This window comes from Orbicella faveolata, unplaced genomic scaffold, assembly GCF_042242905.1.
Source record: "Orbicella faveolata isolate gen_17 unplaced genomic scaffold, um_ofav_v1 contig_14, whole genome shotgun sequence".
Taxonomy (NCBI): domain Eukaryota; kingdom Metazoa; phylum Cnidaria; class Anthozoa; order Scleractinia; family Merulinidae; genus Orbicella; species Orbicella faveolata.
In genome coordinates, this window is record NW_028301541.1 from 2,637,501 (window position 1) to 2,651,171 (window position 13,671).

The 13,671-nt window shown below is 38.3% G+C and overlaps 1 protein-coding gene across 5 annotated transcripts in view; it reads right to left on the reverse strand.

The window, feature by feature from the left end:
- The window catches only part of LOC110048575 (tolloid-like protein 2), a 28,313-nt gene extending 17,158 nt beyond the window's left edge, over nucleotides 1-11,155 (reverse strand). Inside the window, exons 1-9 of one of the 5 annotated variants that reach the window (XM_089287270.1) lie at nucleotides 11,048-11,152; nucleotides 9,444-9,495; nucleotides 7,011-7,094; nucleotides 5,912-6,074; nucleotides 5,213-5,379; nucleotides 3,988-4,041; nucleotides 2,797-2,947; nucleotides 1,663-1,835; nucleotides 269-310 (exon numbers count right to left, since the gene is read on the reverse strand). In XM_089287270.1, coding sequence (XP_089143396.1) covers nucleotides 269-310; nucleotides 1,663-1,835; nucleotides 2,797-2,947; nucleotides 3,988-4,041; nucleotides 5,213-5,379; nucleotides 5,912-6,074; nucleotides 7,011-7,094; nucleotides 9,444-9,495; nucleotides 11,048-11,062 — 901 coding nt within the window. In that variant the 5' untranslated portion in view covers nucleotides 11,063-11,152. Of the gene's footprint in view, nucleotides 1-268; nucleotides 311-1,662; nucleotides 1,836-2,796; nucleotides 2,948-3,987; nucleotides 4,042-5,212; nucleotides 5,380-5,911; nucleotides 6,075-7,010; nucleotides 7,095-9,443; nucleotides 9,496-11,047 lie in introns of all 5 variants that reach the window. The other 4 variants (XM_089287269.1, XM_089287272.1, XM_089287271.1 and 1 more) reach the window with 4 other exon arrangements.
- Between the last annotated feature and the right edge of the window lie 2,516 nt (nucleotides 11,156-13,671).

Below are 13,671 nucleotides of genomic sequence, written 5' to 3' on the forward strand. Positions count from 1 at the left end.
TTACTCAAACCTACCAAAACGTAATGAGAAATGATGAAATAGTGTTTTACAGTCATCTGTGTAAAGTAATGAATTTTACTCTTGAATTAAAACTGCCCAAACAATCAAGATTTCAGTGTTTATGTGGCTTTTGTTATATTTTTTTAAATTTTTATTGTGATTTTGGTGAATTTTTTTTCAAAATTTCCCTCACAAATGTGCGTAATCTCCCGATAGAAATTTAAAGAGTCTTTGGATAAATGCTAGTTAATAATTCTGTTATACTCACGGTAGGAAGGGGTCGTGTGTGGTGCTGCTGTGGACGAAATTGCTGAAATAGCAAGGCGGAAAATATCACATTAAACTTTAATATAAAGTGAAGCTGTTGAGCAGTACTTTCATGTGTATGTATTACGGAGGCAGGGAGGCGGTGTGGTCGAGTGGTTAGGGCGCCCCCCGGGGGGGGGGTCTCCCATATAGAAAGGACGGGGTTGCTCGTCGGAAATTTTGAAAAGAACCCCTAAGAGGCACCAGAATCCTGTTTTGTGAGCGTGGCTTAATATTTTTTCGCCCTTAAGAAGCACTAATTTTAAATCGAAACATCATCTCCTGACATATTTTTTCGGCTCAATACCCTAAAAGGTTCTTCTAAAGTTCCCGATGTGGACCTCTTTAGCCTGCTCGCTTTAAAAGGTACCAAAACCGGCTTTTTTCACCCCTTAAAGGTACGACGAGCACCCCCGTCCTTTTTATATATGGGAGTTCCTCAGAGGGGGGGGGGGGGGGAGGGGCAGACTTGAACTCCGAAGGTCGCGGGTTCAAGTCCTGTTGTTTCTCTGTAGACCATAGTTCAACTCCTCGGTCATGCTTGTAAATAGCCAACTAATCTGCCTCCCGCCAGTTAGGATTTTTAAGCCTTGTTTGCAACATTTTTTTTCTTTCAGGTTAAGTGGCTTGCCTGAGAGCCAGCTATTTGCAGCTAAGCGCATCGATCACTATAAACATTCAACAACAACAACAACGGCTCCATTGCCGTACCTTTTAGGTTTCAGAAGCATCCGAACGTTCAGTTTAAAATCAGTTTAAAAAATTAAGGGAAATTTACATTTCTAAACTCCTTAGCGGGTTTAAAAACACAAACCAAAAAGCATGCGGCTGTATTTTAAAAAGCTCCGATTAAAAACCTATTTATTTTCCCTAAAGATGGCCGAATGAACTTGTCCATCACTTGACAAACAAATATTTATCATTTACAACACAATGTCTCTGGCCGGGACCCGAACCTGGAGCCCGTTTCTCGAAAGCCCCGGAAGCTTTTTGGGCCCGAAAAGCCATTTTTAGTTCATCTGTAGTAAAAACCGAGAGGTGCATACGCCTGAAACTTCTTGTATGAAGAGGAACCTCTGTTCATATTAAGAAAATTTAATAACACAGCTCTGTAATCATTAGGTTTGAGATGTTGCTATGGCTATTCGGGTGCGAAACGTTTTCGAAACCTTCGAGAAACGGGCCCCGGGATCGCTCGATCCGGAGTGGAGCGCACTTATCATGAAGCCACAGTGCCTCCTAGCTCCTTTAATTATATGCTCTTTTATGTCCATAATTCATCTTGTGGAGAATTGGGTGCGACTGTAGTTCTTATCTTCTATTTGTCAAACAACACATAAGTATCATTTACTTTACCTTGTGAAACAAGTGAGAAAGTCAGCTTGTACCCTTTGTCATTAATACTGCCATCTGAATGGAAGGTTAAAACAGCATACATTCCAGTTACTATGAGAGACTGACCAGTTTTGTGTCCACAGAAATACCCAAAAGTATGGTTTTGCTCGTTGCTGATCTTCAAATAGTCAAAGCTGTGTTGGTAAAAAAAAATGTGTAGGTTAGATTCTTAAGAGCTGGTGGTAGTTGAAATAATTACAAAAGTTTCTTGGTTCTTCATAATCTGCTGCTGTAGCTTTGTGTTAGTTGCCAGTTTTGTCACAGAGAACGTAAATTCTTTAATTCTTACGAGAGTCTGAAGGAATGAACTAAGCGTGAATATTTAAGTGATTTTTTTGAATACGTGTAAACTGGCCGCCTCTTTGGCACAACCCTCGCACTAGTCTTCTCTCTCGATTCTCTCGGTCGCACAGGGCGTGAGGCGTAGATTAAGGAACATGTACTTTGCTTTCTGTTTCCGTTGCACTTTCCACTAAGGAAGACATGACGTCTTCATTTCTTCTCTTAAATAAACACAGGAGCCATGGCAACGGGTTCCTGAATCTACGTCATACAGTGAGTCCTTACTTTCCTGATCAACGCTTGGGGTGTAACAAATAAAAGTAGAATTCACGTTTAGTTCACAATTTTCAGACAACTTCCCTTCTTGATGTAGACTTTCAAATGAGAAAATACACAAAACATTATAGTATGGGCATTTTAAATATATCATGAAAATTTGGTCATGTATAGAAATTATGAGAGAAAATCTCGAATGGTAATATTTATTGGAAATTAAAAACGCTTGAATCCTTTATAATCACATTTTTCAGTCGCACAAGGCACAAGTTCAGGGACCGACCATTATTTTTTCTCACCTTTAGATTGTGCATGATTTTTTTTGGTGGACAAAAGCCTCGTGCAAGAACTTTTTAAAGTATTAATAAACCTGGATAGTAGAAAACACTTGCACGATTTTTTTGTTGAATTTTCAGCGTTGTTTTGCTGTACAGGAATTTTTCATGAAGTTGTCCACCCCCCACCCCCTCCCTTAAAAAACTAATAATGGTCCGTCCCTTACTGAAATTCCTTTGCTAAGCATTTACGATTTCTTACCCGCAATCGTTCACTTGGAAATGGTCGAAGTAAATTTGCAACGCCTTGCCGTATGGAATGTAGACCCAATAATTACAGTCCATGTTATTTGGATAATAGTTTGGATATCCGGGACTAAGAAGAGTGTTGTTTTGCACAGATCCACAAGGACCTTCAAAAAAATTAAAATGATATTTAAAAGGAGACCTGTTACATATAACAATAATAATAATGCTACTACTACTACTACTACTACTATTACTACTACTACTACTACTACTAATAATAATAATAATAATAATAACAATGATAACGATGATGATGATGACGATACTAATACTAATAATGACAATAATAATAATAATAATAATAACACTTTATTTTACGAGTGTAACATCGATTACTGATGACTCAGTAGTTTACACAATGGCCCTTCTTAAGCCAATCTAAAACCAGAGTGTAAAACTAAAATAATTATTAATAAATTAATCAATACATGTAGTTAACATTAAAAAGTTCATTAACGGAGTTTTCTGATGTCACTTTTCTTTGGATTTCAATTTAAGAGTCCAGTTAAGAGTAAAAAAGAAATAACAGTCAGTACCATTTTGTAGTGCTGTTGTAAATCATGGTGGACAGGTCGCGTTGTGCACATAAATCAAAGAGAACTAAGTGAAAAACATAGGCGTACGGAAACGCTGAGTCAAACCGGAAGAATTTGAAAACGCCGGCTTCGCATTTTCGTGTGGACGAAAACGTTTTGAAAACGGAGCTTTTCGAAAAAGATGACGTCACGATAATCATGAGACTTTCCTGCCCAAGATTTACTCAAACACAAATGCAATTTGTTGCGTTTTTAATTTCCTCCAGCGAAAGTGTGGACGGAAAACATTCGAAGCGTTCTTAGAATGAAACCTCCGTTTTCAAATTCCTCCGGCGTAGTGTGGACAGACCTAAAGCTCGCTTTAATAACTAATAGAGTTTATGGAGGCATGTCCAAAAGGCTGATCACCTCCAACATGCCAGCGCTTTATTCTGATTTGTACAGCATGCAGTGAACAGGATTATTTCCAGTTCCCATTGAAAGGTCGCTATTTCGCTGCAGGCAACTTCCAAGAAGAAAATGAAGCTTTAATTGTTGCGTTACCCAAGTCAAAATAAAGTGTCAAACTTCGTACTGATCATATGATTAAAAGAAATTGTATGCCATACCAGCTGTAGTCGGAGCCGTCGGAAATGTAGTGGGTGGAGGCTGGGTAGCATTCGCTGCAGATGCAAAACAAATGCAAATTGTTAAATATACATGAGTAGTTACATTAAGCACTTACAAAAAAAAAGGCACTTACATTTTGTAATTAAGTAATTATATAACCATATGATTCTTTCTTGCGGGCCTTTGCTTTAAATTGGCCTAGTTACATGTAAGTTAAGTCAGATTTGTCTGTTAATTGATCATTTGAGATCACGTGGTCTTCTCTGGAGAATAATTGAATGAATGAATGAAAACTTCATTAACGTCTCAGTGTATTTAGCTACAGATTAGAATTATTACTTGGCGTGTCTTTAATTCAGGCATTAATGAGCATATCTTGGTAGAGTCAAAACCAAATCAATACATCTGGTAAATCACATTCATTCCAAAATATCCCGTTCTAAGTGTTCTGTTAATTAGGGAAGCTTGAAAACGACAAAATAAAATATAACTAGAGAATGAAACCCACACACCAAGTTTCCACACCACATTTCACCCCTACGTTTCCTCTCGCCGCTTTTCCGCCTGCTTACCAACTGACCTGGAACAGGCTAACTCAAGAACCGCAGTAAATTTACTGCTCGCAGGAATACGTTTCAACCAGTGAAAAGGGAAGATCTAAGCTTTATACACATTTTGCGATTGCAAACACAAACGCTGGTGCACAAACGAGTGAAAAAAAGTGTGACTTTTATCACCGTCATAACGCAAGGAATTTTTTCTACAGGGATTTATTTGAACATAGTCTGTCGGGACCTTTAGAACGAATATAAGATTGACTACAAGTAAAACTTTTCAAACTTAGTACATTTTGGTTGAGTATTTATTCTCACCCCAATCTTGTATCGGTAGTCTCCTAATTAACTGCTCAAAACCAAGAGAAGTGAGGATTTTGGTAACAACAACTGGATTGTTTAACTCGTACTCGCACTCGCTATCTAAGGCTGTGGTTACACTCGGTGTCCGAGCATTGGCAAAGAATAGTGTTGCGTTCAGACACTGGGAACTCCAAAGACTGACCCAAGCACCATAAACTGCCCGAGTACGGGCCCGAATTCTGGTATGAGTTCTCGGAAAAAGGGTGTGTTCACATTAGTGCTCAATACTCTGACACCGTGTTTGGGCAGCAAGTGTAAACATAACCTGAAGCCCGGATCTGAGGATCCTTACTATGAGTGTACGTACCGAAGGCATTAAAAGATAACAAGTATCCAGGCCGTGTAACACAACAGTCGGAGTGAAATTTCAGCACGACATAGTCTCCCGTTACAATGACGTGAAATCCATCTTTAACGCCACAATATTTGCCAAATGTCTGGTTTTGTTCGTTGGAGATCTTCAAATAGTCCCAGCTAAGAATAAAATAGGTCGTAAGAATTAAAAATATGTCTTGACAGATCAGCTTAAATTGTCCCAGCTTGTGCTATAAGAGATATAACATGCTTAGTAAGGATAATTTTTACTTTTACTGCAATTACTACTAATCTCGCAATCTGATCGGCTAATTTGCCGTTGTCGATAAGAGTATAGACAACGCTGCTCGCGTCAATGTGACACGCAATGCCCTTTTCAGCTCACACTCTAAAAAAACATTTTCTTTGACTTTGATATTGCGGTAAAAAACAAATCGAATGTGGTTTAGCGTGATCTGTACTCTTATCGACAACAATACGCGTCATCACAGTGGTCGAAATTTGTTGTAGACTCACGAGGCGTAGCCGAGTGAGTCCACAACACTTTGATTGCAGAGCGAAGCTGATGGAAACAATTTAGAATAAGAATGTTATTAACCAAGAGATTTTGATCATGAGAAACTATCAGGCAGTGAGAATTTATCCTCAACTCACGTAGATGTAATATTTTGATTAATATCTCGTTTCTTACTTGCAACTATAGTGACTCTCCACGTCAAAGGCGTCGAAATCGATTCTCATCGCCATGCCTGATGGGATGGGGACCCAATATTCACAGTCTGTGTAGGTTGGATAGTGGGAAGGGTATCCGGGACTTACCAGCGTGTTATTAGCATAGTTAAAACTTCCACATCCTATCAAAGGAAAAACATGTGTAAATAATAGCCTCCATTTGGCTCGTAAATATGCTTAGATATTTGTCCTTGGACATATACATATCAACATACATGTTTATTCACATTCATAAATACACAAAATGCACACAAATTCGAAAAGAGTGTTTAAATGTTGACCCTATTCATAAAACTCCCCTTAAAAGAGAGAATAGAAATTACAATTAAAATTACGTTAAACATTAATGAAAGAAAAAAATAATCTATTTGGTAAATTATGTGATCCGATAAGCGAACAGTTTTCCGAGAGCGTAGCTCGAGAAAATCTCTGAGCTTTGAGGAACACATAATGTCAAAGGACAAACATCCGAACATATTTTTTCGCCAAATGGAAGCTATTGTGTTTATTATCCTTTGAATATCATTTGCAACGCTCACAGTTTTGAAAATTGGGGAATATTCCTGATTATAATCCATCAAATATTTTCGCTGGCGCGTGATTGGTCTAACCGCGTCCCGTGACCGAATATTCCCCAGCTAAAACCAGGGAACATCCGAGAATATTCCCCAATTTTCAAAACTGCGCGTGTTGCGAAAAAGACTTAGAGGATAATAAACACAATAGCCTTAATTTGGCGCGAAAATATGCTGGGATATTTGTTCGCGGACATTATCTGTTCCTTGAAGCTCACAGTTTTCCTCGAACTACCCTCTACGGCGGGGTTCCATGTAAAAAAGTCTTTCGCATTACTAAAAAAATCCTTATAGTCCAAACTTGTATGTCCATTTTAAAGTGTAATTTTGAAGTGCAATTAAAACTGAGGTTCTTTCAAACTACTTACGAGTATTAGATGTGTCTTGAGAAATATTGAAGGATTTCAAATGAGGTAAGGATCTTTAGTTAAAGATCTTGTAAGATTATCAAAGATCCGTTATGTTTCAGACACTTCTATTCACCTGATGACTGCCTCTTTGCTGATACGTCTGCTTCAATTCCAGAACCAGAGCCAGACCCAGATCCATAGATAAGCCATCGTGGTCCTGTGATAAATGTAATCAGGAATCAAGAACCTAATTGGATGAATTTTTTTTTTTTTTTTACAGGCTTCCAAAATTGGACGAGGTTGAAGGTCGATCTCCAATTTGACAGGGAAATTTTTTGAATTCAATTACTACCAAACTGGACTAGGATTTAATTGTATTACCTGTTAATATTAATTGCGTCCGGAATGCATGAGCACTGGTTCGATTTTCAATACCCAACACGTCGCAACACGTCGCAACAGGGTGGCCAAACGTACGCAACATGCTGCACAAAACAATGTTGCGATATATCGCGTTGAAATGTTGCGATCGTTTGGCAGGGGCTTAAAGTAACTAAAGCAAATAACGCGCTGTGATTGGTTAATTCAGCGTCTACTATTTGCCCGTTGTGACTCTTACGCTTCTTTCGTGCTTAGCAACCTCTCGCGTGCATCCATAACTCAATAGTGTACGCTATGGCCTAAACCATTTGTTAAATCTAGAGACTTGGAAATGCTATTTTCAGCATTCTCCACGAGAAATTTCGTCAAAAAATCAATCTCGATCAGGTATAAAATGACAGGTAGCTTTAGAACTTACAACAAAATTTCCGAACTTTTGTTAACCTGATACACATATCTCTGCATAACTACACCGAACATGTTTTTACGATAACTGCAGAAATTCTCCCGCGCTCATTGGCTAATTTTTATTGTCAATACGCGGACAGACACATGAATTCATAATTATGACACATGAATTCATAATTATCATAATGTGCGGCCCTAAAGGGTAGGGTTTTTCAGCCGTTTTGGTGATAAATAGGGTATCGATTTAGCCATTTTGGTCTTAAATTGGGTATGGTTTAACACTCTACTCTTGAATAGAGCTTTCCCGCATTCCACTTCAGTGCGTACGAACAATGGCACCAGAGCGAGGTTGGGGTGGACATTTTCATACATTTGCTGTAATTTTGTCCACCCTGACCTCGACTCGGTGCCATTGTTTGTTGGAATGCGGGAAAGGTCTATTGGATATGTTTCTTGGAAGAAGCTACGATTTCATCATCATCAATAAGACGGTCAACAAAAGCCCTTCATAACTTATGTTTAGGGCAACTGAGCCAACCGCAACGGTCATAAATAGGGTATCGAATTTTTGGCCAAGTCATAAATAGGGTAGCAAAAATCGCAGATTTTGGTCATAAATAGGGTAAGGATTTTGGGAAGTGGGCCGCACACCCCATCCGGTTTTTCTGGGAGTACCCCTGGTCTACACCTAACACTCCAGAAAGTTAAAAGGTTAAAAAATCACATTTTTCTTGGGGCGGGGGACTACTGCTTCCCTTGCCCCTGCGCTAACTACAGTCCTGGTTAGTATGTTTACGACTAGCATTTGATATTGGAAGCAACACGATATGTACTTAAAAAGTCAACAGTCTGCATTTTCAGTTCCTGGTCTACAGTCCTCATTTTATCCTCAATCTGCATTTTACCCAGCCTACAGTCTGCATTATGCAGTCCGCAGTCTGCGTTTTACAACTTGTATCTATTTTGTGCAACGTTTGCTGAAACGAAACAGAACGATAACGTTGCGATACATGTTAATTTCAAGGGACCTTACATCCGGCAGGCATTCTCGTGCAATTTGTGTTGCAACAAATTAGCGACACAAATTTCAGAAACATTACCTTAGCAGTAAACAGCGCCCAGTACATGGTACAGTCCTACATTTAAATTGAACTTTAGAGCGACAAAAATATTGCTAGTCTCGGAGCTCAATTTAAATGTACATTTGTCTCCTCCTCTGTCCTTGCTTTTAACGCGCTGCTTATATTTCCTGACATTTTCTCCTGTCTTCTGCGAGACAACCGCGGTATTAAACATAAAACTGGTTTGACGAAGCAGCTATTTAGAAACCAACCTCTATTCCATCATGAAATATGAGCGAAGCGATTTGCCGATTTATCAACTTACTTTTATCAGAGATCTCTCAGGGCAGACGACTCCACGATCAACAATTCGCACCTACGACATTGCTGCCTTTACAATTAACCTGATCTTAGCCGTCTAGATTGAAATTCCATGTGAAGAATTTGAAATGACATCGAATATTTCCAGTGTGGATTAAAATTTGTCTCTGGGGAGACACGCGCGTCGAAGTGTTGCCCGCGTTACGATTTTCCCGCCACAGGTGACATCATCTTTGCTCCATCTCTCGCGGGGCAAAAACATACCACGAAAGTTCTGAATGTCTACATCGGGTCCATAAGAGGTTCCTATAGCCTAAGATGTCTACTTATAGCTTGTTCATATTATCTTTATAGCAGTTTTAAGCATTTATTAAAATATCAAATCAAAGTCTTACGGCTGAAAGCTGTTGGAAGATTAGCGAGGAAGCCACACATAAGCCATAAGACCTGAAAAGAAAAGCAATAAAAAATAATTTAAAAACATTGAACAAGGCATCCGTAGAAAGGGAAAGACAAATAGTTGATGAAAGAAAATAAAAAAAATGAGACTAAAACCAATCGTGACTAGATCGCACACGTATTTCCCTCATTCCGTGTCGATTATATGTATTTGAGTTAAGTGGATAAATATTATCACTGTCCTTTACGGTTGGCCTGTTTTGATTTTGATTTTACGGCACTCAGTTGAAAACCGTTCTGACTATATTCCAGTTTAGAACGAAACAGTTAAATTTCTGTTTTATTGGTTAGTTTGAAGACCATTTTCTCCTTGTTACAATCCACAGTAGACAAAAAGCCTTAGCTGAACGTTTAGTTACAATTATGAATGCCCGATTAAATTGCTTACTGAACTGAAAGAATAATTAACCTTTAAGGCCGGTTCAAACGCTTTACTTCACATAAGCCGAACCTAATGACAGTTTGGCACCCAAATAATTAAAAGAACGCCTGTTTGAGTCGAACGTCGAACTTAATTCAGTCGAACCGAACTGCTACACCAAACAAATAACAAAAGCGGTCTTGTTGTTCAGTGGTTTTTCAAGCTAAAGTCAAAATGGCGCCTTCAGACCTTTGATTATGCGTTTGGTTCGACTAATGTCAACGTTTGACCCATAGTCGGTCTTCAGGCGTTATTCACGGCTGGCCAGGCGTGAAGAACGCCTCAGCCGCTCCAAATAAAATCAGTCGAACTTAATTGGGTCAAACGCCGAACTTCACATGAGCCAAATTGGTTGAGTTGGGTTCGGCTCATGTGAAGTACGGCGTTTGACCCACCGGAGCCATGAATAGTTTACGACAAAGTTCAATCGCTGGTTAAAAGACAACCTCAAACGTTGAATAGGTTACTATATCTGTCTTTTTATGTAATGTCTGGTATCGCAGTAAACTTAATTTTTCCCGAAGTATTGTCCGAGACGTGAGAAACAGCTTACGCCTGCCAATCAGTGTGGTAAAGCTAGTTACAAATTTCGGACGTCGATAAGTAACTAAAGGTAAAATTCGTTTCAATCTGAGAGAACCATCGGAGAAACTTATGAAGGCAACGCCTCAACTCCGGTTTTCCGAAAATCATAGATGACCCTTTTTTTCGGCACCCTAAATGACATTTTTATCCATCCGAAAACAACAGGCATTAAATTTCTCATATCAAGAAAAATCTAGGTGACAATTCTCGTGCGAAAATGGGAGGGAATTAAAGCCTTTCCAACGCTGAGATAATTTACCGTTTGGATAATCGGCCCTGCCGCTGCCGGACCTATAAAGGGGATAATAGTGCGTGGCAGACTGCAACCCAACCTGCCATTTTGTTACGTTGTTAGAATCCATTTATTAACCTAAGTAGAAACTCAGACTAGGGTGTGTTGGCGAAGAATACAATGCGAGGACTTGTTCAGGCTTAAACCCAGAGATCCCAACACCCCAACCTTAAAGTCCCATACTTCTAACGGAGAGGGCACCCTCACCTAATATAAAACAAAGAATGAAAGCCTCTACTCACCAAAACCGCAGACATCTTCAAGGGTGCTATAAAAATTGCCAGAGACCTGAATTGCACCGCGCAAAAACTCAAGTCATTCAACGGTCAAAAAAAGGTCAATTTATATCCGTTTAGCCTCCCACTTTTATTGCTTTTTTTAAAAAAAAAAAATTAAAATAGCTGAAAAATAATGTAATTAATATTACTGAATATTGATGCCGCTAAATTAAATTCCAGTGAAAACAAAATGTCTCTTAGCAATTTAATTACCAAATTTGTATAAATTCGGAAAAGACTATATACCCTAGGCCTGCCGTACAATAAAACTGTGATGAAGGTTTTAACAGAGGGCTTGACATTTAACAACAGCAAATTTGCAACAAAATCACGTTGCAAAATTTCGTAAATAACCCTTCAGATGAGAGAGGCAGATTCAATAGCGTGGGCGATGAACATGCTAACATGTTTGCTTAAATAAGCACACTCACTTCTTAATTAGTAACTACTAACGCGATTAAATGGTGTAAAGAACTTTTTAAATTGACGTTTTTACAACGACAAAGATAAATAATCAACATTCATCAAAATTATAATTGCTCGTCACTGGGAAAGTTAGTGGACGTTAAGCAAATGCACAACGTACCCTTTAATGTAATCACAATGCAACGTACATCAATTTGAAGTAAAATCACACCATTAAAATGCTATTGAGTGAGCAAAATGTTTAAAATTTTAATCTGAAATAAAAATTAAAATCGCCGGGAGAAATTTAAAACTGTTATTCCAAACCTGTTTTTGGTACCATGCAAAATATCTCTGCTCTCATTAAGTATAATGATTGTTCAACTGTATTAGCCTGGTCTTCCTGTAATAACATGAACTACAATAAAAGCTGTGTTTATCTTACAGCAAGCTCCCAACTGACGTAAGTTAACCGTAAAGTTTGCTTCATTAAATAAAAATGTGTCCAAACACAAACAAACAAACAAACAAACAAGACTCACGTGCGAGCAGAAAAACTGTGTTATAACCGGAATATTTAATTTTCTCCCTAAAATGGGCAGCAATAAAAATAATTTGAAAACCATTTGAAACTGAAATCATATTGAAAGAATCTCATTTCATATTTTCGTAGTGTGAAACATTCTTTATGCCTAAATTTGGCGGCGGACGGAAACTTTTTTTTTGTCACTTTCATCTGTACGTAGTCTGACCCGTAGAATTAAAGTTAAAGCAAGTTTTTAGCAGTTCATATCGTTGCTATAGTAAATTGTAATGTTAACAAAATGATCATAACCTCTTCAACAGTGTTTGGAAAAAGGTTCATAGCCATTATAGATTTATAGTCAGCAGCAGATGATAAGAGTGAGGTAGTAATGATCTATCAATTAAAAGTGCTTAAAAAGAAGTTATAAGCTGTTGCCAGCCACCTTATTAATTGTAAGCATTCAATGAAGTTTTCGTTGTTTAAACAGGTGTTAATTTTGATCCACTCAAAATGTAACCAAACAAGGTTAAATATAGACTTTTTGAAGAGTCCTTCGTCGTCGCTCGCTCGGCAGCTTGGCGACCTTAAAAACGGCCGCTTCGCGGCCTAACATATTCTACCCTGAAATTCATGAGGTCGGCTTGAGGCAAGTTTAGGTTAAATAACACACTAAGCTTGTCAGATCACGTTATACTGAAATCATGACAAAAATTATTATTATAGTAAAGGTGATTATTCTAGTTGACGGACAGACTTCATTAATTCATGACGTTTTTGACTTTGATCACGGGTTATCGATAGTTTCATAAGCGCTGTCTTGTTTTCAAAGATTTAGCAGTTTAAAAACAAGACAGCGCTTATGAAGAGTTCTTCCAGGTTTTCGTAGAAAAAAACAACCTTTACAGGCCATACATAGATTGAGAAAATTAGGTCCGTTGTCATAAACACTCAATATTAGGGAACTTATACAATGACGAGAGCAAACCCGAGGACAACGCCTGGTAAACAACGAATTTATATTTTACCTTGGAATGTCGTAATTGTCTAGATCTGTTTAGTGCACCTATTGGTCTCAGAACTTGCTAAGTTTAAAGATGCAATGCCAGCGTTGAATTCAAAATCAACATACGAAAAATTAGCCGCCGTCTTTCGCGTTCTTTAAACCATCTCCAAAACATGCAAAACGTAGTCATTTCACGTTGTTGTTTTGAAGAGGACGGCAAAGAAATTTGCAAACATTTATAACGCACGTGCACAGCCATTGTTCTTCTCATTAAACCCTTTGTTTGGTGACATTGTCGTTGCCATTGTGATTTCTTTAAGGTCCCCTACTCGTTTCTTATATTGCCCGTATATTCCTTTTAAATGCTATTGCAATCTTTGAGCTCAAAACGAGACTGAAAACAAAACTACATCGTCAAAATGAACAGAGTGTTTTAAATTTAAAAAATAACATTACGGCAGCCATGTTGATGTCCCAAACAACTAGGAGAGAGTTACACCCTTTTCTAAGGTAAACACTTTGTTCTGTTTCAATGAGTGTGCATGGCTAGTGGCCATTCACATAGGATTCTGAGCATTGTGGAAAATGTGTTTGACCGTTTGCTAAGAGCAGTTAGTCAACTGACAGATATAACTCTGATTTGAATCCACTAAA